Raw genomic sequence first — 23190 nt, forward strand, 5'->3', positions numbered from 1 at the left:
CTCGTAATGCGTGTTATTGGAGGCAGAAAGAAATTCGAGGATGCCTTGGCGGGTCCGTTCCGCTGGTTACCCGGCGTTCGCGATGCCGTTCCCTGAGGCAGTAGAATCAGGGGCGGCTACCAACTTTATCCCTTTATCGCTGTTCAATAGGAATAGGTATTAGCTGTTCTGACTCAAATGCTACAATATGCTATATGGAAATGCCCTTGATATCTTCGTCCGCCGAACCCAGCTATAACGATATTACCCAAGAATTTGAGGTCGAATTACGTCCTGACTTACACTATTCAACCAGCTCTGCAGACAACGAGATCTTCACATCAGGAACGAAGACGTCTTACGCCTACAGTCACCATCTTCCGCTAAGATACTGACTAGCAGTAACATACTCTCCTAGAAAACAAATATGGCTGAGCATCTCATTACACCCCGCTCCTTGCCTGTTGTGTACTCAGAATTGCCCAGAGGCGACTCGAAGTCCTGATATCAGATAGAGCAGCTCGCGTACCATTTCTGCATTAGGATAGAATATCGCTTGTTAAAGTCATACCCAGTATTTCTGACTTTTGATTCGTGCTTACAGTGCATACGCGAGATGCTTGTCTAACTCGTTCGCGCGCCACGTTTTTTCTCCACCACAATCATCGCCTCCGGGGACAGGGGATCATGAACAAATGATGCTCTTACTCCGTCTGGGGGCAAATGCTCTTGTAGGACTGCGATCCACTGCGTTGTCGGATGACTTTTCCACGGACTCCCGTCGTTGCCATCTCCTCCCTTTACCGCCGTGAAAAGTGAAGATCCGCGGAGTCGCCGACAGTCTGTAATCATATCGCATGCCGAGAGGTTTCATGGAAGAGAATTTATAACCTCGGGTCTGAATATAGACGACAACATGACGAAAAGGAGTGCTGTGCCTCCCTGGCGGTGATGATATGGTTCCTTTTGAGTATGGATATATAAAGGAGTCCCTTTCCAGATTTCATCTCCTCATTAGACATCAGAACACAAGAACAAAAGAATTTACTTACTCGCCATCTCTGCCATAAACAACAAATAAACACCCCCAACTTCAAACAAGGAAAAACACCAACACTTTTACCAATATGCGTTTCTTCAATACCATCGCTGCTTTCTTCCAGGTTGGCGCTGCCATCGCCATCCCAGCCCCCAACAATGATCACTGCAATAATGGTTTCACTCAACCGCATCTCGAGCAAAATAGCCTTCCCCTCACAGAAATGCTGTTGAACAGAAAACTAAATCACCACCAGGTGTGCGAGGAAGACTTCTGCTTCGTTCAGAATAAGTTTGATTTCCCCTGCGGCGGCAATACTTTCGTAGCTTGATACCATATCAATGTGTATGGAGAGAACTTGCTAATCAAAGGGCAACACTACAGTGTGCTGGCCTTGATGGCAAATCTTGTGAAGCTTATTGCAACCGAGCCAGCATGTGCCCGGGAGGACACGAAGATTTAATATTGGGAGAATGACTTCTTGCACTAGACTGGTCAAATGCGAGAAAACGGCGATCTTCACTCATATAGGCGTTGCTTTGCTTAGGAAACTTCATAGACATTCTTTATAGATTGGGTAGCAAGACTGCAAACATGATTTTCTCTTGTTACTAGACTTATCGGAGCAAGGAATTCGCGGGACAAGACCAGAGTCCGCAATTTTAGCGCTCTTAGGTACAATGATCTTAATTCGGTCCCAAGTTTGGGAACCAATATTGAACGGACGAGCAGATTCCTGGCTGCACACCTACTGTTTCAGCCCTCCATTGCACTGGGCCCTTCATGCCCTTCACACCAGCGAACTAACCTTCAAATGAACCCCATCCCTCGGTCTTAGCACCAACCTCCACATCTTCACATCCTCCGGATCCTCAAACCTCTCGTTGGACTCAAACACAAACCGGCTCAACAACGCACACAGCAGCGTCTTCATCTCCGTCTCCGCAAACTTCCGCCCGATACACCCTCTAGGACCCTGCAGAAATGTCATGAACGCACTTGTGCTGTAGGTACTCGGCAGACAGTCCCAGCGATCAGGATCGAATTCCCCCGCCGTAGGGCCCCAGTATTGCGGCAGGCGATTGATGGCGTTGGCGTGGATAGCGACGTAAGTCTGCGGCGGGATCACGTGGCCTGCGAGTCGGTCTTCAGAGATGAGTTGGCGGGAGGTTAGGGGGATGGGAGGGATATAGCGGAGGGACTCGCGGCATACGTTGTCGAGGTATGGGAGGTTGTCGACATCTACGCTTGCGATGTTTACATCGTTCTCGCGGCTGTGAGGGTCGAAGAGGAAGCTCATGTGCTGCTTGATCTCTGCTCGCAGACGCTCTTGGACGTGTGGGTACTTGGCTAGCAAATGTAATGTCCAGGCCGCTCCGGTCGCTGTGGTATCGTGGCCTGCGCTGAGGAATGTCATGACTTGGTCTCTCATGGTGTCGAAGCTCAAGCGGTCCGCGCCAGCAGAATTGTTGTTCCTGATGGTCAACGCGATAATGTCCTTGTCCGTCGAATTGACTTTGTACAATTTCGATTCGATGATTTGAGTAGCTGCGTCACGAATGACCTTCCTAGATCTAGCCATATCGCGGTTCGTTTTCATAGGCAGATATTTGGCAAACATCGTGCAGGTATGGATGGCGTGATAGAATCTTGCTGCAACATCAAACGCGAAGACAGCCTGGTATGCTGCTCGTAGCGGCGCCTCTGGATATCGTAGCGAGTCAATCTCCGTTCCAAAGCCCGCTTGGCCGATGATATCGAGAGTTGTCCGATTGAGACCTTCGAGCACTTCAATAGACTTCTGATTTGTGTTGGCTTCAGCCATCCCCTGCCGCCATATCTCACTCAGTAGCAGTGCCTTGCGCCAGAAAATGGGACAGAGCGCCTTTATGGATTGTGTCGAAAAACCAGGCGCAAGAGCTTTTCGTTGCTTAATATGTACGTCGCCTTCTGCGAGGAGAACTCCATTACTACCCAATAATCTTGCCATCCAATTTCGAACTGTTGGTGGTTTGGGGTAGTTGTAAGGATTGCTGACTGTAGTTTGTTTGATAGACTCATGGTCGACAACGGAAAGCCTCTCAATACCAAAAGGATAGAAATATCTGACGATATCCCCATATTGCTGGTGCCACTTTCGCTGAGGCACGCTCATCTCGCTTGTAATGATAATGGGCGTATGACCCCAGAGTGGGAAGCACGGCGGGGTAGGGATACCGTGAAGAGGTGACACATAAAATGGATATATCCATGACTGGTAAAGAATATAGTAGGAGAGGACCACTATCAGATAGGTTACTCCAAATGCTGTGACGGGAGCTAGATTTGTGATCTTGTTCATGATGAATCCAGCAAGGACAGAAACCAAAGAAAGAGTCGTAAACGAGAGATTGTAAGACATTTCAAGCCTTCCATATATGGCCGCCATTTTTACCTTTGTAGAAGAGAGCACTTGCCTAGAGAATGATCCACAGTCATTGGGAGAGGATTTTATAGAGAAGAAATACAGTGGCACCGGCATTTGCAAAAGAGCGGCGAAATGATAGACAAAGTAAGGGGAAGCTACGTAAAGGGATGCATGACCTGTCTAGAAACCATAGCAGGCGCAGTATAAATAAAATTCGCAAGCCGACAAGGTGCTAAAGACCATGGACGCCTGACTCTAGTTCGCCTCTAGAGAATCGCTCGCTTGATACTTGAGAGATGCCGGATTATAATGGCACAGGCTTCTGTATGTCATCATGGATAGTCATAACATCTGAACCGACCTTCTCCTAAAATCACACTCTCCGTTTGAACATATACGAGGAAATGATCCATGAAAATCATTGAACATCTACCTTGCACCACACATTCGTTGGCTCCAAGCCTCTTGTGGTCAAGTTTCTTGACAAGGCGGTATTCACTCCTAGCACCCACCCCCCACCACAAACTGCAAGTAGACTAGATCATACCCAGTCCGAAACCAGCCCCTGATTTGCTGTACTTGGTGGTTATCGCTGACTAAGAGAGAAGCTAAGCAGTAGATCGTCGGCATTTAATAGAGAGCGACTCGTCGCAACTCGCAACTCGCAAGCGGGCTGTCATTAGCAATGAAATATACAAAGAGGACTTCTGTCCTTTCGACTATCTGTAACGGGTCAAGAACATGAGAACGACCTTACTCAAGCTGCCCTAGCAGCGTAAGCAGGGCTTGCGAGCTACCTCTACTACTTTTTTTCACCGCCAAGGGCTTACCGGTACTTGCGATAGCGCGTCATCTTCGACTCACAAGGGCGGCATTCGCTCGTTCTCCCATGCGCGGTGTGGCAGAGCTCAATTTCAAAGCAAGGATAATGCCTCGGACGAAATCATGATAGGTCTTGCGGTAAAGAAGAACGAATAATGTTAACAGTCTTCCTGTAACCTTACCTGCCTAGCTTGAAGTGACGAAGAACTGGTGACTACACACGCGTGATTGCATCCACCACAGGCTCTCCTCCATAAGTCCAAGACCTTGTCTCCATCTGATGGGAAAGTATTGGCACACCTGCCGCCCATGCCTATGACCGTTTCGACGCTTTCCTGAAGTTTCAGCCTTGTTGCTGGGTGGCAGGAGCTATTTATGCACGCCCCTCGTGTTGTGTGATTAAGCAATTTCCCATCCCTGTGCTGTATTCTCAGCCTGCTTTGATCCCGTGTTGAAGCCATCTATAGATGGTTGGCGATGGTCTGGAAGGATCAAGGGTCAAATAGGATGGATTGTTCAGCCTCGTTTCTTCCATCTCAGCGCAATCTAAGAGTATATAATTTTAAGAGATCTTGCGTAGTAAGAAAGTTCCTGAAAAACTTTGAAATACTTGGCTGAAGTAGAATATTCATCAGTTGCACAGGAATCGCGATATCTTGAACCTGATTAGAGTTCATAATCCCTATTATTTTCATGCCTGTCCGGGAATCGCGCCCAATGTCGAAGCTGGGGAGGCTGGTCATATCGCTGTCTCTATCGAGCCTGATTGCAAACGCCTACGCCGCCAGTGCCAAAAACTGCACGTCGTCAGCGGATAAAATTTACCAAACACTCTACATCGACTCATGGATCAATCGTGGTATCTGTGTCAGGTCAGGAGGTGAAGCAGCTATCTGCAACCAGGCACTTCAACTGAGCTTTAAAAACCTTGATGATAATAGGAAGGCATTGTATGCAGCGGCCGCCAATGTCCTGGCTCTTTTACCTACTATCGGTGCACTGCTAGGCGCTCCAACTACGGAGAGTTGGCGTCTGGTGACCGTGATACCATTTGGAGGCTTCCTTGCAATGACACTATCATTTGGAAGTTCTATCCTTCCGATAAACATAGATGATTACAGGAACGACGCAGATGGCAACACGATGACCGACGGAAAAGTTGAGCCCTCGCACAATGCTCCATCTGGACGCCTGGGAGCAGCGCAGAAAGGAATAGATGGGTATTTTGACCAAGTGGTGGACAGGATCTTGGTTCGTGTACGCCAAAACGAGAGCCAACGTCTAGCGAAAGGCCACATTTGGATAGGACTGTTAGGCATGATCGTACTCTCAGCTGGCGCACAAGTGGCGATGGCCATAACCGAGCAGGGTGGTGTTCTAGTTTGGTACTGTATCTCCAGATATTGGTTTCACCTGTGGTACTTTTTGGGTGAGCCATTCTTGTCATAACGCCTCAAACCTCCCTAATGAAGTTTCTCAGTTACCGCGACCGCGATTACTGAAAGTTTGGCTCAGCTCCCTTTCAAAGAAAACTGGAAATTATTTGTGTCAGACGTCCCATACGACATCAGCATTCAAGACGGTGATAGCATCCTTCCGAAACTCGAGGACTCAAACGCTAGCGCCAAACAGGTGCTACATCAGCTCGCCAGCGTGAAGGCCGGGGAAGCGATTCTCCATGGCTCGAAGCAATTTACTCGGCCACGGAATGCCATCTTAGTCATGATATCAGTCATAAGCAAGGGCGATCATCGATCCAAGTCAGTCTTGCGTCTTATCAGTAAATGCTTCAGTATCGGTGTCTTTGTCTTTGGTACAGCAACTTTTGCTTCGGCACAATTGATTGCATTGCCTGTTGCCACACTAGTATTGATATTGATCCTCGCTGCCGCACTTTTTGCACGGGCCATTACAGGATGGATCGTTGCTGGTGTCAACACGACCGAGCCTCTAATTCATGTAATCGTCAACACGACACAAGAGGCACAATGTTTGATCGGCCGAATTCTTTCCCTCGATGAGTATGACAGTCAAAAGACGGAAGAGAACAAGTCCGGAAAGATTCAAGTAGAGTTAGGTGGTCATGTTTTTGTGAAACAACGTCGCGTCGGCTCTCGATCTCGCTGGTACCTCAGGATTCTGGGTGTCTTGGCTGAACCATTCGATTTAAGGAAAGTAAACCAATCTGATCCTCATCTCAAAACCGTCCCTGCGGAAACGGGTAATAGCGAGGTTGAGCTGGGCTTGCTAAGAGAACAAACCCTTGGACAACATTGAAGACTGTTTGAAGAGCTTGGTATCGATGGATAGATAAAAGTAATGTTATGAAGGCCGCACCCGCTGGCGCTGGGCGGCCGTGTAGCGACCCTGAGATAAACTTCAGTACTATACCAGGCTTAAAGTTAGGAGTTTTTATTCGTTGCTGCGTTATGTCTTAACAACAGCTTGTGTTTCTTTCGACTGGAGTAGTTCCCTACTCACCTTGATATTATAGAGTCAAAGGGCCATAGAAGGCCTTGACAGTATGTGACTGTTCGAAAACCACGTACACTCTCGTTAATAGATTGTCGCTCCTAAAAAACGTATATAGCTTCCGCCCTCCGGTAGTTAATACAATCAATCTTGATTACTCTAAAGTAGTGCCTAACCCCGCCTCACATCACTGCACAGCATATGGTCTTTCGCCCAGGCCACTCCTCACTGTTTGCAAGTTGGATTACCTTATCCTTTGGAGGGTTCACCAAGTATCCATGAACACCCGTCAGACACCACTGATACATAGGGACATTACATATATGTCTCTCCTTGAATGAAAGAAAAATGGGTGTCTGCAGGGAAAATGAAGGTACAACGACGAAAGTCCGGAACAGCGTAAATCCATCTCATCACTAACTCAGTCCAGTACGCTAACCCGATATGACAGCTATGCCGAGACTACCTTCAGGAATTCTACAGCCACGACGATCTTGATATAGGCTATAGCACCACCTCGCTTTATAGGAGCTTGTTCGAACTCCGGTGAAGATAGAAAAATTGCAAGAATTACAGAAAAAGCAGGATATAAAGGAATATTTGTAGATCTGATACGCGGGTAATTTGGTTATTAAGTAAAACGCCATAAAAACCGTATTTTCACCGTTAAAAAAACTCATAATTTTCCGCTATGATGCTGAAGTCTTGGCAACCTTATGTCTTATCGATAGACATGCATAAAAATTATGAACTCAATATTTGATATCTGTGGGCTTCGAGAAGAACATAGCGTGATGGAACATTTCAATATTGCGACTGATTGGCTGATGAAATAGGTGAAAAATTGAGCTACCCACTTCTAAGATGCCGAAAGAGAGCAAAGGCAAGCGCAATAGCGCTGGCCACCAAAGCAGCCCTTATGCCGCCGTTCCAAAAAGCCATGCCGCCAATGCCATCTTTCGGATGAAAACGGACATAGGACAGCATGTTCTCAAAAACCCTGGCGTAGCGCAAGCAATTGTGGACAAAGCGGGCCTAAAGCAGAGCGACATCGTCCTTGAAGTTGGGCCTGGGACAGGAAATTTGACGGTCAAGATCTTGGAAAAAGCAAAGAAGGTCATAGCTGTGGAACTGGACCCCAGAATGGCAGCCGAGGTGACGAAACGGGTACAAGGAAAGCCTGAGGCTCAGAGGTTGGAGGTGCTGATAGGGGATGTGTGCAAAATGGAGTGGCCGTATTTTGATGTTTGCATTAGTAATACACCATATCAGGTCTGCATTCTTCTCACGTCAATCGAATTGGTCAAGTGCATTCTAAGTCCCTGTGCAGATCTCTTCACCGCTGACGACTCGCCTCTTGTCCCATCAACCTGCCCCACGAACATGCGTCCTCACCTACCAGCAAGAATTCGCACAACGCCTTACTGCTTCGTCTGCTTCTTCTCTCTATAGTCGACTCTCTCTGAACACGCAGATGTTCGCCCACGTAGCACACGTGATGAAAATCGGAAAAGCGAATTTCAAGCCTCCACCTGCGGTCGAGAGCAGCGTTGTCAGACTTGTGCCCAAGCGGCCTAGACCACAGCTGGACTTTGACGAATGGGATGGATTGCTGCGAATAGTGTTTGTGCGGAAGAATAAGACGCTTAGATCGAGTTTTCTGGGGACAACGACGGTGATGGATTTGTTAGAGGCCAATTATAAGACTTGGTGTACGCAAAATAATGTCTCCCTTGAGGACGGGGCTGGTGAAGAAAAAGAAGAAGTGAACATGGCAATTGATGATGTGCAACCTGAAAATGAGCAGTCTCTCGAAGACGAGGAATGGAAAGGTATCAATGATGTAGACATGGAGATGGACGAAATGCTGCGAGAAAAGGATGGGACGAAAAGCAAGCCTGCTGCGGCGTCCCTAGGCAAGCGAAAACGGGGCGGCAAGGTTGCACAGCTGGTGAGGGGGAAAGTGCGAAGGGTTTTGGAGGACAAGACTGGTCTTGCGGATCGTCGAGCGAGGCAATGCGATGAAGGCGATTTCCTGAGGCTATTGCTGGCTATGAATCAAGAAGGCATACATTTCAGCTGACGAATAAACAATGATAACGAAAAGAACAGCGATCCACTTAGCCAGGCGTTCAGAGGACCAATGAGATACCCAATATAGAGCGAACCGCTTCATTGCAACGTCAGATATATATACACATCTTCACAAAGCCCCATCTTTCCTCAACGTCTCATTTCCCCATGGCTCGCTTGTCAAGTTCGTGAGACCTGTGATGTTTTCACATGTTTTTCTTCCACTCATTGGACCAGGACTGGGCAACTTGATCCCCTTTGCGGCATACCCTCTCCCTTGATCACGCACGTGGCCTGGCTCTTGACCCCGATCTGCACCTTTCTTGCCTCCGTGGCCAGTATCGCTTTCCCCTACGATCCCAGCTGTCCCGCCGGCCGCTCCTGTGGTCTCGGCGCTTGCTTGCAGCGCTTTCAGTAACGTGACAGTCGTCTCTGGGGTCAGGTCTTCGTAGTAATCGTCATTGATCTGCACCATGGGCGCATTGACGCAGGCACCTAAGCACTCGACTTCCGTAAACGTGAAGATACCGTCCTTAGTTGTGTGACCGGCATGTATGCCCAAATGATCCTCAATGGCTCTCATGATCTTATCCGAACCGCATCCGCCCAATTGGCACGGTGTCGTTGTGCAAACTTGGAGGTGGAAACGTCCTACGGGCGCTCGGTTATACATGGTGTAGAAGGTCGCGACTTCATAGACTCTCATTGGGGGCATTTCTAGCAGTCGTGCGACTTCATTCATGACGCTGATGCTGGTGAAGCCGTGCTGGCGCTGGCCGAGATCTAGTAGCGGCATTACAGCGGCCTTTTTGTACTGTGGAGGGTAGCGCTTGAGGATTTCGGCGATGAGCTTTTGGTTGATGGCATTGAATGAGAAAGGTATTGAGGGATTGTTGTCGGAGGTATCGCGATGCTATACAGGGTCACTTTTGTGGACAAGAATTCTTGAATCATATACTTACTACTTGAAGCGCATCCGACGCCCGTGAGCAGGTAACACTCAGGTGTCTGCATTGCGGTAGGCGCGAGACTTTTGTATTGTGACTTATGCATCTCGATATTCGAGGCAGCAATTTGGAGGCCATATTCAAAAGTGGATGCAAAGTTTATGGCCCTTGTTGTTTGTAATGATCCATTCGTCATTGGATGCAGTCCGTAGCCGCCCCAGCCGCCGTCATCTGGAGGACCAAGACAAAGCCAAGCCGAATCGGAAATATCTGACAGAGATTCTGGAAGAGGACGTACCCGCTGATGCAAAGGGGTAATGAAGCAGACTTCTCCTCCTCCGCGGGGAAGCATCAGACCTGATATGTTCGGTGATGCCGCCTAATGCTCAGGCTATCAATGGCCAAGCGCGTCGTTCAATTGGGGAGAGACCTTCGGTAAGCTTTGACTCGTCAATGCCGTACCAGTGTGACACTAACATTTGTTCATCTTAAAGCTCCGACAAGCTACTTTGGTCTTACCAAGTGGGGAACGTGTCAAAGGAAATGTGACCTTCGGACCTCCCAGCCCTAGGGATGGCGTGTTTGAAGAGCAAAGGTCCCCTCTGTTGGGAGAATATGCTGTGTCGCCAGAAAAGCAGCAGTCTAGTGTGCAAAGGAGTATTCAATACGTCAAGCGAAGAGGGCAAGATACATTGGCCTTTGCCAATTCAAGAACCGGCAGAGGCGTCTTCAAGTGCAGCATTGCCTACCTCCTTGGTAGCATGGCAACTTTCGTTCCATGGATCTATCATTCTCTGGGCAAATCTGGCGGCAAACATGTTGTCGCTACTATCACAGTCTACTACCACCCTGCTCGCTCAATCGGCAGCGCGTGTGAAGCTCTTATTTGCTCCATGGCCGCATGGCTCTACGTTGCCGCCGTCTCGTTTTCTAGCATGGGCGTATCAATCCTGTTCGGCAAGTCCCTGGACTTGATCGTTGTCGGGCATGTCATTGTTCTGATAGTCTTTTGTGGTGGAGGCTTAGGGTTCGTCGGGTGGGTCAAGCAGAGATATAGTCATGCCGTTGTGAATATCTCATGTTCTCTAGCGGCGCTTGCATTGATCACTGTCTTGACAAAGGAAGGCGCTGTGCAAGTCGCACAGTTCTCAGTTGAAAAGGTGAACCAAGAGTTGAAAATGGTTCTCATGGGTGTCGCCTTCTCGACCATCACGTCACTCCTGCTTTTCCCCGTATCAGCGTGCAAAGACCTACGTGCAGACATGATACGAATGACGGACCTTTTTGGTGACGTCTTGGCTGTAATCACCCGTGGGTTTCTCACGGGTTCAGATGAAGAATTGCAAAGCCAGGACTACGCAGACGCTTATGCTAACTACAAGAAAATATTCGCCTCTATGAGCAAAAATCTAAAAGAAGCGAAGAGGGAGCACTACGTCCTAGGTAGTGAAAAGGTATATCATCTAGAGTCGAAAATGGTCAAGTGTATGCAACGCCTTGCACAAAATATCGGAGGCTTGCGTAGTGCTGCTACTACTCAGTTCATCTTACTTCAGCAACCAGCTATTGTGGCCCAACAATCTTATGGGAGTAATAGAAGACTTCAAACACGTTCTTCGTCATACTTCAGTCTGGATGGTCTCAACTCACCCCCCGCTCGCGGACTATGTTGGAATCCCTCGATGAGACACCTGAAGTCAGATCAATCGAGACAAATGACCCCGTAGAAATGGACTTTCGGGTGCTTTCTGATGACGATTCAAATTCCCTTCCGCCAATCCGCTCTCCTTCCGACATCTTCACACGCTTTATCGCGCAATTAGGCCCTTCAATGGTAGGTGAAGATTGAGATGTTGAAATTGAATTCTAAGTTTGAACTAGAAATCATTGGCAGTAACAATGCAGAAGATATTGAATGAGGTTCCCTTTGATCGTAAAGGAAACTTCACCACAGATGACCACTATACGTTTAGCTTAAAGGAGGCCATTGCGTTGTACAACAAGTCGCGGAGAGAGGCACTAGAACAGCTCTACAAAAGCAAAGAAATCACGCAGTCCAAGTCCATGGAAATGGAAGCAGATTTTGAGGAAGTAGCCGCGAGTTGTGGTTACTTTAGCTTTTCCCTTCAAGACTTTGCTAATGAATTAATCACGTATCTCGAGATCTTAGACGATCTCAAATTAGAGGTCGAAGAACGACCTGATGGGAGGACTTGGGCCTGGTTGAGGTTTTGGCGACCAGTGCCAGAGTCAAAACCTCCAGGAGCAGATTTCGGTAAGTATGCTAGCCAATAGCATCAAGTGCTCACAGCTTATGATTGAAGGGCAAATTAGCGCCACCGATCCTGAAACCAACAACGTTCATGGTAACTTGCCAGGTGTCTCAAAGACGAAAACGAGTGATAAATATGGCCAGTATTTGAGCAACAAGTCGCGCATAGAACAATATCGGTACAGATTATGGCGGGCCCTTGGCTTCTTTCGTCGGGACGATATCAAATTTGCTGTCAAAGTAGGAGTAGGAGCTGCGCTGTACGCCTTGCCGTCATTCTTGAGCTCTACTCGACCCTTCTATCAAAGGTGGCGCGGCGAATGGGGTCTTCTGTCATACATTCTCGTATGTACTATGACCTTGGGAGCCTCAAACACCACAGGCTGGTCTCGGTTTATTGGTACTGTGATAGGCGCTGTATGCGCTATCGTGTCGTGGGAAATTGCTGACAGGAATGTATTCTTACTCGCCTTCTTCGGCTGGGTGATGTGCCTGTGGTGCTCTTACATCGTTATTGGCAAGGGGCAAGGGCCGTTTGGTCGATTTATTGTCTTGACGTACAATCTTTCTGCGCTGTACGCATACTCCGTCGCTGTTCATGACGCCCCAGGCGACCCAGATGAAGGTGGCATTGACCCAGTCATTACCGAGATTACGCTTCATCGAACGGCGGCCGTGATCTCTGGGTAAGGACCGTCATCTCAACGAGATATTATCGTTTCGGTAGCTGACAAGATGAATAGCTGCATCTGGGGTCTCATCATTACCCGTATGATCTTCCCAATCAGCGATAGTACGAAGTTCAAGGACGGCTTAAGCCTTTTGTGGCTACGGATGGGTTTGATATGGAAGCGTGATCCCCTGAACATTCCTTTCGAGCCGCAAGCGTACATGGACCTCCGAGAGGAATTCGAACTGCACCGCTTCCTCACGCGACTCGAGAGTCTACGTGGATCCGCTAAATCAGAATTGCACTTGAGAGGACCGTTTCCTGAAGCAGCCTACGGTAAGATCTTGAAAAGTACAGGTGCTATGCTAGACGCGTTCCATGCTCTGAATGTGATGATACTAAAGAACTCGGAGGCCTCGAAAGGCGAGGCTGCGCTACACAAATACACGGAGGAGGAGCGGACTGCGGTGTGCACCCGGATCAGTCACTTATTTCAAGGTGAATTTGGCTTCTCCTAATAGAAGAACTCGACTTACGTGTACGTAGTGCTTGCTTCTTCTATGAAAATCGAGTTCCCAATGAATGGAGCTCTGCCTGGTGTCAGTCATACCCGAGACAGACTGCTGGCGAAAATGTTTCGATTCAGACGAGAGGAGAAAGAGAAGATCGGAGCTACCGACGAAGACTTTGAATCGTTGTATGCCTTCTGTAAGTGATGTATAAATATTTTACGATGCGCACTACTAATCCTCTGAAAGCGCTAGTAACGGGGCAATTGTCAGAGGAGATCAAAGGAATGGGCAAAGAGATAGAGAAGCTCTTCGGTGTCTTCGATGAAGACCTTCTTAAGTTACAATGAATAGTAATAATCAGCATACAATCAAAAGTCTGCCTTTGCTAGGCATTTCACTCTTGTAGCTTGGTCCGTGAGATTGAATTTCACTACCAATTTTTGGGCCTCTCAGCCGCGGCAAAGAAATGTGTCGCTGAGGCGCAAAATGAACGACAACCCATACAACCACACATTTGCCCATCACTTTGCGGACACAACCACGCTCGTTCATCAATAATTTTGCTTTATTGACATTGCCCACATCACATGTATGAGGGTAATCGGCTTTTCGCATCCCCCATGAGGCGGAGACGCCCATAACGATTCCGGCGTCGATAACGCTATGCCCGACATTGACCCCGCCTCCCTCAACAGCGCCGAGCCATTGCAGACATCCCTCAACCCCTCCTCACTTACACTCTCGAAACCAAATGCCATCACTACCTCTGCGGTCGCTCCCAAGGCGGCTAAAGCCTCAAACGACAAAGGGTCGCAACGAGTCGACCTCGAGCCCATATACACAAATCTCAAGACTGCCGTAGGGGAAAGATGGGCGGACTACAAGGAGGCTATCAAAGAATTTGTACTCGGTGCGTACCTGGCCAAGTCCTGCATTCTAGCGCTTCGCCAGTGCAGAAAAGCGATGAACTAACATGGACAAGGCAAGCTCAATCAATCCGAATTGTCTCTGCGCATAGACTACTACATTTGCGCATCTCCCGAGACGGAACACCTTCACAACTCACTCATCACTGCGCTCTATGCCAACGCGTATCGAGAGCCACCAGAGCCTGGCGTGGCACCATGGGTTGCTGCGAACGACAAACCCTCCGTCGTTGGAGGCGGCGCGGCGGGCAAGGGAAATGACAAAGTAGAGGAAAGGTTGAGAAGAGAAGTGATGGCCTTACCAGGAAGAGATAGGAAGAGACTGAAAGCTGTTGGTGAGGTATGAACGCCCCCGTCTCTGCTTCCTAAGAAGCGAATCATTCACTTCATTTGAACACATGCAGTTCAACTTCACGTGAACGTTATCTTGAAGCTGACGTATACTCGTGATGTGCTTGCAGCGCGATACTCATGATCCCAATACATCCGCAACAGCAATCGCCATGCACGAATATCGCGTTGCGCGCTCTATTAAATTACAGGACAGTGTGCCGGCCAGCGCCGGCGGGCTTAATAAGACCAGTGAGTTCCCTTGTATGTAGTCTGCTAAGCTTACTAATTATCGATGTAGACTGGGATCTTGAAATCCGGAAACGCTACACCCATCCTTTGTTCCATGAAACGCTCGAATTCCCGGACTCACCCTCAATCCAGAACCGAATGCTTCCAATATGTTACGAAGAAGCTTTGCCCAATGGACCAGCAGACCAGTGCGCGGAATTTATGGTCACGGCTACCGAGATGTTCATCAAAGACGTAGTCGGGAGCGTCATTTCCCTCACTCGAAACAACTTCCTCTCATCAAACGCAAAAAACGGCTATACGAATGGCCATGTAGGCAAACCCCCTCCCCTGCATTCATCAGCTAGCATGGGCGTCCCTGGCCAAAGGCCGCTTTCTAAGGCCGATTTGCGAGTCTCTCTGGGCATCGCTTCCTGCTCGCTTGGGCCAATGCCGGACATCATCACGGATGTGATGGGTAGCTGGCCGGAAGGCGTGTTGGAGGGATGGGACACTTATGATGCAGAACTGGATCTCAGCGTTCCAGGTCTTGGCCGCCCAACTTCGAGTGCTAATAGCACCACTGTACCGAAAGTTCCGGATACTGACAGCATTATGGTGAACGGAACTCACGATGTGCTTATGAATGGCGTTGCCACTCATGAAACTAACTTGACCAATGGCAACGTAACCAATGGAATAGTTTGGGAGGAGCCCGCTGTAGATGGTTGGGCCGGAAGCAGCACGCAGGACCGCGACAGGCTTTTTGATACGCTGGACGAGTGTTTGGCTTTTGGGCAATGACAATGCTACCTCTAGCCAAATCAATGATTTGAAGCAGGGTTTCAAGGGGAGCTATTTACGTGGCCGACGAGGAGAAGCGCATCTGGTGACACGAGTTGACGCATTTAGCAGGTTTGGCGTTGGGCGGTTCAGGACGGCAAAACTTTGGATGATACCCATGGCATTTGATCAAAAGGGGAGTTTTGGATTTTGATCTCGTCCCGCCAAAAGGGCCTTTGTATGTAGAAAGCATGGTCGATTTACGATAGATAAAGTGGTGTATGATAGACATCTGCTGTCACTATACTTTAGCTCTTCATAGTGACAAGCATTTTCACATCATTTTTTGAATATCGACTTCTCATATTAGTGCTGTATCAACAGTTATTTATGATTGCCAAGCCTTATATTGCTTATGTAATGAAGATCTCGCTAAAGGCGTATCATCCACATGTAGTCATTCCGCCTCGAAATCTTAGACCATTCGCAACCTCCGTACAGCTTTCTTCCGCCTAGACCTTCAAACCTCAGTGCCTTAGGCGATAGATAGCTGCACTTCAAACATAGAGCTAAGGTTCAATCGTCAAGATGGTATGTCAAGTCGCTCTTGTGCCACCTTTAGCTGCAGCGTGGCAATGAAAGCCGATCCCCTATCATTCAGCCTACACGAAGGGAATATAAGTTCATGATCGCTGACTATTCCTTGAAAGGTTCTCGCAGTAGATCTCCTGAATCCGACGCCGCAGTCTGAAGCTCGCAAGCACAAACTCAAGGTACATCAACCTCACGTGACACTTTCAAGAGCTTGGGAAATTAATACTGTCCTCAGACTCTTGTCCCAGCGCCGCGATCCTTCTTCATGGACGTCAAATGCCCTGGATGTTTCACAATCACAACTGTCTTCTCGCACGCACAGACAGTCGTTGTCTGCGGAGGCTGCTCAACTGTCCTCTGTCAACCGTACGCACAACCCTTCCCTACTCTCGTTGCTTTGTTTCAGGAACGGATGTGTCTTTATGAGTACTCCGTCTCAAGACATGGCTTTGTAAAGAGCAAGACTTCCACAAGCACATACCCTACTCATTACACTGGTTGAACGCAGGCTGACCTGATTGAAGTACTGGTGGCAAAGCCCGTCTCACAGAAGGCTGTTCGTTCAGGAGAAAGTAGATGAGTTTGAGAATTGGTTGGCAAAACTTTGATTAGCGGGATAGAAGATGGGACGTATAACCTGTCTTTGCATAGATGGGAGTTTCGGATATCCCGCAGAATGCATATTGAACTGCAATGAGTTGAGAGAGGCATGAATGTGTATAAGCGAATGAACTCTTGCTTCATTCTCCACGAGCGTTGATTCATTCAACAACATTTGCCCATCAATATAGCGTATTCTTGCAGGATACATGCAGGTCTGATTTTGTACAGTAGATCTCCCGTGTGGACCGAGGCGAACGTTTTATTTGTTTATTTCTGATGCCTATCTGCTACAAGGCCTCCATCCAATTCGCCACCAGATCTCCTCCTACATACACACATCTAACTCATTAATCGACTAGTCTAGCACCCTATTGCTGTCAAGATTTGCAAAGCCACGCAGCATTACGAATGCAATTATAAAGCATGTAGAAGCCCAGAATTTGTGCCTCTCATTACGCTATGTCTATCAAAGCTGGTATGTTGAAATCAACCCCTCTCAAGCCTTCAGCCTGACTACGGCCAGAGAGCATCTGGGCAGCTCAGCCCTCTACGACTCGAGGCCATCCCACACCTCTTTCGGCGGATCCAAAAGGGGAACGAATCGCCTATGCCGTTAGTGCCTAACGTGCCTTTCCGCAATGGGCAGTAGCTGACTACGGTCCTGGACAGTCAAACAAGTCCATTATCCTTCGCTCTATCGACGAACCTTCGTTGAGCACACAGTACACCTCTCATACGACGACAACAACGGTCGCCCGCTTCTCCCCTTCTGGCTATTACGTTGCGTCAGGCGATGAGTCGGGCACGGTCCGTGTTTGGGATTGCACAGGCAATGGCATCACCAAGGGTGAATATCCAATCATCAGCGGCCCAATAAACGACATTGCTTGGGATGGCGATAGTCAGAGACTTATTGCAGTAGGGCGGGGAAAGGAAAAATTTGGGCATTGCATAACAGCCGACTCTGGTAACACTGTAGGCGAAATCAAGGGGCACTCAGATCAGATCAATTGTGTGAGCATAAGGCAGCAGAGACCGCTGCGAGCTGCCACAGGAGGCGATGATTCCACGCTCGTTTTCTACCATGGAGCACCATTCAAGTTCAACACCAGTCTCAAAAGACATCAACGGTATATATACGGGCTTGCATTCAGTCCAGATGGTAGTACTCTCGTGAGTGTGGGCGCAGACCGGAAGATATTTCTCTATGATGGCAAAACAGGAGAGGCGAAGGGAGAGATTGGGGATGGCGAACACAAGGGTAGCATTTACGGCGTATCATGGTCTCGTGATTCCAAACGATTCACAACCTGTAGTGCCGATCAAACAGTGAAGGTCTGGGACGTTGAGACTGGAAAGGCCGCTCACTCCTGGCGCTTGGGCTCAGACGAGGGAGTAGTCAGCATTCCCGACCATCAAGTCGGCGTTGTATGGCCCCCTGCACGCTCAGACGATTTGATCATATCACTCTCCCTTTCTGGCGATTTGAACTACCTCTCAGCCTCTTCACCAAACCCCATTCGCGTAGTCCAAGGCCAGCAGAAGAATATAACCGCACTCACTACCTCGTCATCTTCATCAGACTCCTCACCAACCCTTTTCACTGGTAGCACAGATGGACGGATATATTCCTATCCTACCAAAACGGGGGCTGGCTCAAGCATTGACGGCACTGGACATTCAAATTACGTGTCCGGCCTCACCTCCGTCCCAGGAAAGATATTCAGCTGTGGCTGGGATGATTCGCAGCGCAGTATTGACATATCCTCAAATACTTTCACGGGCTCGCACCAAAAGACAGACGGTCAAGCGCGTTCCATCGCAGCAACATCCAAAGGCATCATTGTCGCGACCCACAAGGGCATCACCGCCTTCTCTCAGTCTGACGACAGCGTCCTCAAGCAAGTCTCAACCCCATCACTCTCGCCAACTATTGTAGCAGCAAATGATACTCATACAGCCGTTGCCTCAGATGACAACGTCCTTCGGATATACTCCTCGACAGATTTGCAGCTGAAACACACTCTACCGGCATTCCCGTCCGCCATCTCATCGCTCTCTTTCTCCAGCCCAGCAGCAACAAACCAAGATCACCCTTACCTAGCTGTCGGCTTCTCATCCGGCAAGATCCTTGTCTTCACTCCTACAGACAACTTCTCTGAAGCCGTTATTACGCGGTGGTCATCCCATACAGGCCGAGTGACCAGCATAGCCTGGGACGAAGGTGCGAGACGTGCTGTCAGTGGCGGCTTGGATACGAATATCTTTGTCTGGAGTGTGCAGAAGCCCGGTGGTAGAGTCAGTGTAGGTAGTGCACATAAAGAGGGTGTGAATGGCGTGGTGTGGATCAATGACTCGACGGTGAAGAGCGTTGGCGTTGATGGGTGTGTGAAGGGGTGGACGGTTGAAGGTGTTGTGTAGTGACGGAGGCCAGTAGAGGGGAAATTTGCAAGTACTGAATTGATGAAGCTCATGGTCATGAGTGATGGTTGAAGATGCTGATGAATGCGTAGGTCTCACTTTGAATGTCTCTATGTGGCCGTATTTCGTTCACAGCACCATAAATACTTCCTCCTCGTTGAAATTCTCTTTTCCTCTCTTCTTTCATCCATCCATAAGCCATGCAACTTCATCCTTTTCCCTCCTTGTTTCATTAGACAAAGACAGACCTTCCGATAGACAGACCTTCCGATATTGTGGGCTCTCTTGCCATGTTTATTCGACGGTCTGTTTGCAAAAGGCGTACCAGATACTCTGCACTGCAATGCAACTCAATGATCTCCTTTCTGAAAGTCATGGTATGATTTCCCCGTCCATTTTCTGAAGTCGAGGACTTCCTCCTCGCCCTTATTTTAGTTCTTCCAAATCATATGCCATCGCTATATATATATACGGAATGTAATTTTTTTCTCTCACTACGTCATTAGTATCTATTCTCCATCTTCAAGCATGGTGTTACCTGGAAGCGACCAGTCTTTGTTCATTGCTGAGACACTTACCCTCTAATCTACGTTTTTTACTAAGTGTGACTTTTCTATCGCGAAAGCTTCTTCGCGGTGACTACCAGTAGGCTCTCCAAAGCCGGAAGCAAAGAGGATAATCGTAATTGTTTTCTTGCGTTCTTCAATGAATCACTGGGCACAAGACGTTTCCCCAGAGCAATCGAGGAGATGGTATTTTGCGACAAGATACGCAGATGGCAGCAAACACTACTTGTTTTGCTGAGCCAGTGTTGGCCATTTCTATTGTTTTGTCTCAGAGGTCACAGAAAGAACAGAAAATCGCTTTGGGGTACCACCTCTTACAAGCTTGACGACTGGTTGGATAAGTCACGTCTTCGAAAGTCCGATCGCCAAGGATAAATCTGCGATAGTGGTGTCAGTGAACGCCGTTTCAGCGCAGCAATATTTCTGCTGGGAGACAAGTACGCAGCAAGCAGTACGTTCGAAATGCCCCAAGACTTCAGGGATCTACTGGGCCTGCCTAATCGCCAGATCGACGTTCCTAGCTGCTAAAGGCAAGGAAGCACCCGACGCTGGCCACTGATCAGATCCAAGGGCGGACCACAATTCTGAGTGCGCTGACCAGGTAAAAGCCCAGAGGTAAAAGGGGCTGACTAGTCCAGAGCTAGAGCAAATAAAACCGAGACTGGAACTTTAAGGGCAATAAAGCACTGGAGGCATATCACAAGACTACACGCGAGTGCGAGGAAAAGAAAGGACTATGCACAGAATGAAGCAAAAGTGGTGCAAAAAAAGCGTGTTTGTGTCGACAGGTGTGGCTTCTGCCAAGTATTCTCGTCCTTCTATCAGGGTAAACATCCAATTGAAGCCGCAAGGGACTTGGAGCTGTTTCTGTAATGGACACGTGCGACGATTAGATAAACCTGGCCCAGTTAAGAACGTCCACAAACTCCACAATACGTCGTCCCCTGACCGAGAGCGAGGCTTCAACTTTGTGTGGATCTTCAAGGAAGACCCTACCTTTGTTTTTGGGTACTTGACTCCACTAGCGCCGCCTGGTGAAGACCCATTTAGACGAGTTCAAAAGGAGCCTCCGCCCCTTATGCGGTATGAACAATGGGGATAGAGAAGATGAGATCGAAATTCACCTTGATTAAAAGGTATTAGGATCTCGGGGCCGTGGAGGCAAGAGCAAAAAACGGGTTCAATATCTCGTAAAGTGGAAAGGATTTGGCCCTGCCTATAATGTGTAGTATGACGAGAGCGATCTAGGGAGCGCGCGAGACCTTATCACTGACTACATCAAAAAGTTCGGTGAGCAGTCTCAAATGGAATTCAGAGCCAACCTCACATACATCAAAGCGGAGGGAAGCTGTACAGAGGATCTCAAGCGATTTCAAACCGGATGCAGCACCATGACCATAATAAGAACACAGGTTTCCGTCTAGCCTCTGAGCTTTGCAGGACTCTTTCATCTTCCATTGTGGACTCGTGAAAGCTAGTAGGCGGTGCTACCTTCTCTCTAATATTGTTGTCCATGCTATCTTTTAATTGCTTCGCACTTCTACAAGTTGTCTCGAGGCCAACGAGGAAAGGGGACATGTTCCGCCCAAGAGGGTTATTTTGTGTCAGTGAGGTGAGCTCTCCGGCTATTAGGTCGAGGCTCATGTAGCTTTGCTCAAAGCAGCCATTATCTGGGCTTTGATCACAACCTTGAAAACGCCAAAAGAGCCCTTGAAAGTGACAAGCAGCCTCGAAAGGAGACCTGGCAATGACGACAACTTGTTGTGGACGAGAAGCAGTGTCGCCACTAAAGCAGACCTTGACCTGGATATATTGGGCTTGTCTTGATCACGTCATTTTGTTGAAGCTTTGAAAGCCATGAGACCTGTTCAAGGTCGTGAGTCACCTTTTCAAAGCCACGTTCACTACTGCCTATGCCCTCAACTTTGAAACAACCGTCACGTGTTCATGGTATCAGCTTGTCTCGGTTCGTTGACGCCTCGTCTAGAGACGATCTCTCTTTCGTAAGTTCATAGAACTTCCAGGACAAAATTCAAGAACCTTCGCTTGTATCCACCATCGAATGGCCGAAATGGAACGGTGGTTGTACGGTGACAACCTCGTGAAAATAAAAGCACGCAATTTTGCCACTTCTAGAATCATTTCAAGAAGCATGTCACGTTCTTGCTTCTGAGAGTTCACACCAGACATGCCAAGGTCAAGGGCGCTGCTTGTTTTGAAGACCCCTTCGCCGGCAGCGATGAAACTTTTCCATTACCTAGTCCATAAGATCGCCTCCAGACACCGTGCGGGATGGTAGAGTAATACTACATCTCAACTGGTGAAGCATATCCTCTGGCCAGATCAAAAAATGGCGGAAAGACATTGGAAATTCTTCTTCGTCAGAAAATGATCAAGAATTCCACCTTGAAGTGGATGTCAATTTCGCAAAGGGAGCCCGAAGGCATAGCCCGATTGCTTTCTTTCCCCGGTGAAACCTCCATTGTCTGTGTCATTGCACGGTTGACCAAAAAAAGGTTGACCTTAGACATTCCTACAGACTCAAAAGTCTCTGAATTCTGGTTTCAGGGTCTGAGATCTCACTTCTTTCTTGTCTGTCTTAGGGAGCCGACGAGCTGTTGGCATAAGTTTACAGTATATAAGACTATTGCAAGAGGCAAGGACGTATGACAGCATCTCGCGTACATTTCCTTTTCCGGTTTTTGGGACGAATCATTGTCCACCAATAGGAAATTGAGCAAAAACGCTCATAGTATACACACAGGACAGAAAATTGCAGAGCGGCCGACTTTGGTGGTCGACTCCACGTGGCATAAGCTTGTTGGTAAAAATGAACCAGCAAAAGATAGAAACTAGACTTCAGGCTACGGATATTCTGACGTGATGAATGACAGGATCAATCTGGCAAGGACAGCACTTTCGCGATACTCGAAGTTGAAGTTTAAAGAGAGCCTACACCTATGCTCTCGGACAACGAGTTCAGGGGTCAACTATCAGGGAGACCAATTGTTTTGTCAATAAAATTCGGCAAGCCATCGAGCAATGTAGACAGGAAATTGTCGAAGTGATTGCGGACGAATCCATTTCATACGGATCCGGGGGTGTGGAAATTATCGAGCAGCGTATATCCTTACTCCGACAGTACGCAAGCCTGATTGTAGAGGGACAAACTCGTGTTGCCCAATTCACAGTTTTCGTTTGCAATCTCTATGTGACTCCTTTCTACTAAATTGGGCAGATTTCAACATTCTATCTTCCTAGTCAAATACCGTGATCGCCACCACCAGCTTATCTAGCTATCGTCTACTATTTTATGACTACATTCCATTCTTTTCGGGTATGAGATTAATGACTGACGGCTCCAACAGTAAGAGGGAGGCAGTAAATCAATGCAAGCCGAACACCATTACGGGCAGAAAGTCAAATGACCGACTCACAGGAAGCCAAAAGACCTGTGAAGCTCGTCCCCGGTCTCCAGCACGATCCATTACAACTCCACTTTCTCGCTCATGTACATCTTTCACATGCGTATTCCTTACCAAA

At 48.2% G+C, this 23190-nt stretch overlaps 8 protein-coding genes across 8 annotated transcripts; 6 read left to right on the top strand and 2 right to left on the bottom strand.

Annotated features, from left to right (window-relative positions):
* Window positions 1-1808: 1808 nt before the first annotated feature.
* Window positions 1809-3446, bottom strand: KY384_002433 (uncharacterized protein; the record flags this gene model as incomplete). The annotated part of the gene is made up of 1 exon (XM_044810956.1): window positions 1809-3446. The coding sequence occupies one exon, from the start codon at window positions 3444-3446 to the stop codon at window positions 1809-1811; it is 1638 nt and encodes a 545-aa protein (XP_044671839.1).
* Window positions 3447-4940: 1494 nt separating this feature from the next.
* Window positions 4941-6524, top strand: KY384_002434 (uncharacterized protein; the record flags this gene model as incomplete). Its single annotated transcript, XM_044810957.1, has 2 exons — window positions 4941-5676; window positions 5728-6524. 2 exons carry the CDS (start codon window positions 4941-4943, stop codon window positions 6522-6524), a joined length of 1533 nt encoding a protein of 510 aa, XP_044671840.1.
* A 1059-nt stretch (window positions 6525-7583) lies between these two features.
* KY384_002435 (uncharacterized protein) lies at window positions 7584-8802 on the top strand (the record flags this gene model as incomplete). Its single annotated transcript, XM_044810958.1, has 2 exons — window positions 7584-7991; window positions 8050-8802. The coding sequence occupies 2 exons, from the start codon at window positions 7584-7586 to the stop codon at window positions 8800-8802; spliced, it is 1161 nt and encodes a 386-aa protein (XP_044671841.1).
* Window positions 8803-8922: 120 nt separating this feature from the next.
* Window positions 8923-9877, bottom strand: KY384_002436 (uncharacterized protein; the record flags this gene model as incomplete). Its single annotated transcript, XM_044810959.1, has 2 exons — window positions 8923-9705; window positions 9755-9877. The coding sequence occupies 2 exons, from the start codon at window positions 9875-9877 to the stop codon at window positions 8923-8925; spliced, it is 906 nt and encodes a 301-aa protein (XP_044671842.1).
* Window positions 9878-10111: 234 nt separating this feature from the next.
* KY384_002437 (uncharacterized protein) lies at window positions 10112-11588 on the top strand (the record flags this gene model as incomplete). Its single annotated transcript, XM_044810960.1, has 3 exons — window positions 10112-10174; window positions 10234-11193; window positions 11370-11588. The coding sequence occupies 3 exons, from the start codon at window positions 10112-10114 to the stop codon at window positions 11586-11588; spliced, it is 1242 nt and encodes a 413-aa protein (XP_044671843.1).
* A 50-nt stretch (window positions 11589-11638) lies between these two features.
* Window positions 11639-13540, top strand: KY384_002438 (uncharacterized protein; the record flags this gene model as incomplete). Its single annotated transcript, XM_044810961.1, has 5 exons — window positions 11639-12014; window positions 12064-12697; window positions 12755-13179; window positions 13228-13389; window positions 13440-13540. 5 exons carry the CDS (start codon window positions 11639-11641, stop codon window positions 13538-13540), a joined length of 1698 nt encoding a protein of 565 aa, XP_044671844.1.
* A 316-nt stretch (window positions 13541-13856) lies between these two features.
* KY384_002439 (uncharacterized protein) lies at window positions 13857-15484 on the top strand (the record flags this gene model as incomplete). Its single annotated transcript, XM_044810962.1, has 4 exons — window positions 13857-14103; window positions 14176-14459; window positions 14581-14701; window positions 14751-15484. 4 exons carry the CDS (start codon window positions 13857-13859, stop codon window positions 15482-15484), a joined length of 1386 nt encoding a protein of 461 aa, XP_044671845.1.
* Window positions 15485-16051: 567 nt separating this feature from the next.
* Window positions 16052-19081, top strand: KY384_002440 (uncharacterized protein; the record flags this gene model as incomplete). The annotated part of the gene is made up of 3 exons (XM_044810963.1): window positions 16052-16054; window positions 16174-16236; window positions 17330-19081. 3 exons carry the CDS (start codon window positions 16052-16054, stop codon window positions 19079-19081), a joined length of 1818 nt encoding a protein of 605 aa, XP_044671846.1.
* Between the last annotated feature and the right edge of the window lie 4109 nt (window positions 19082-23190).

This window comes from Bacidia gigantensis, assembly GCF_019456465.1.
Source record: "Bacidia gigantensis strain McMullin 20006 chromosome Unknown contig_156, whole genome shotgun sequence".
Classification (NCBI taxonomy): domain Eukaryota; kingdom Fungi; phylum Ascomycota; class Lecanoromycetes; order Lecanorales; family Ramalinaceae; genus Bacidia; species Bacidia gigantensis.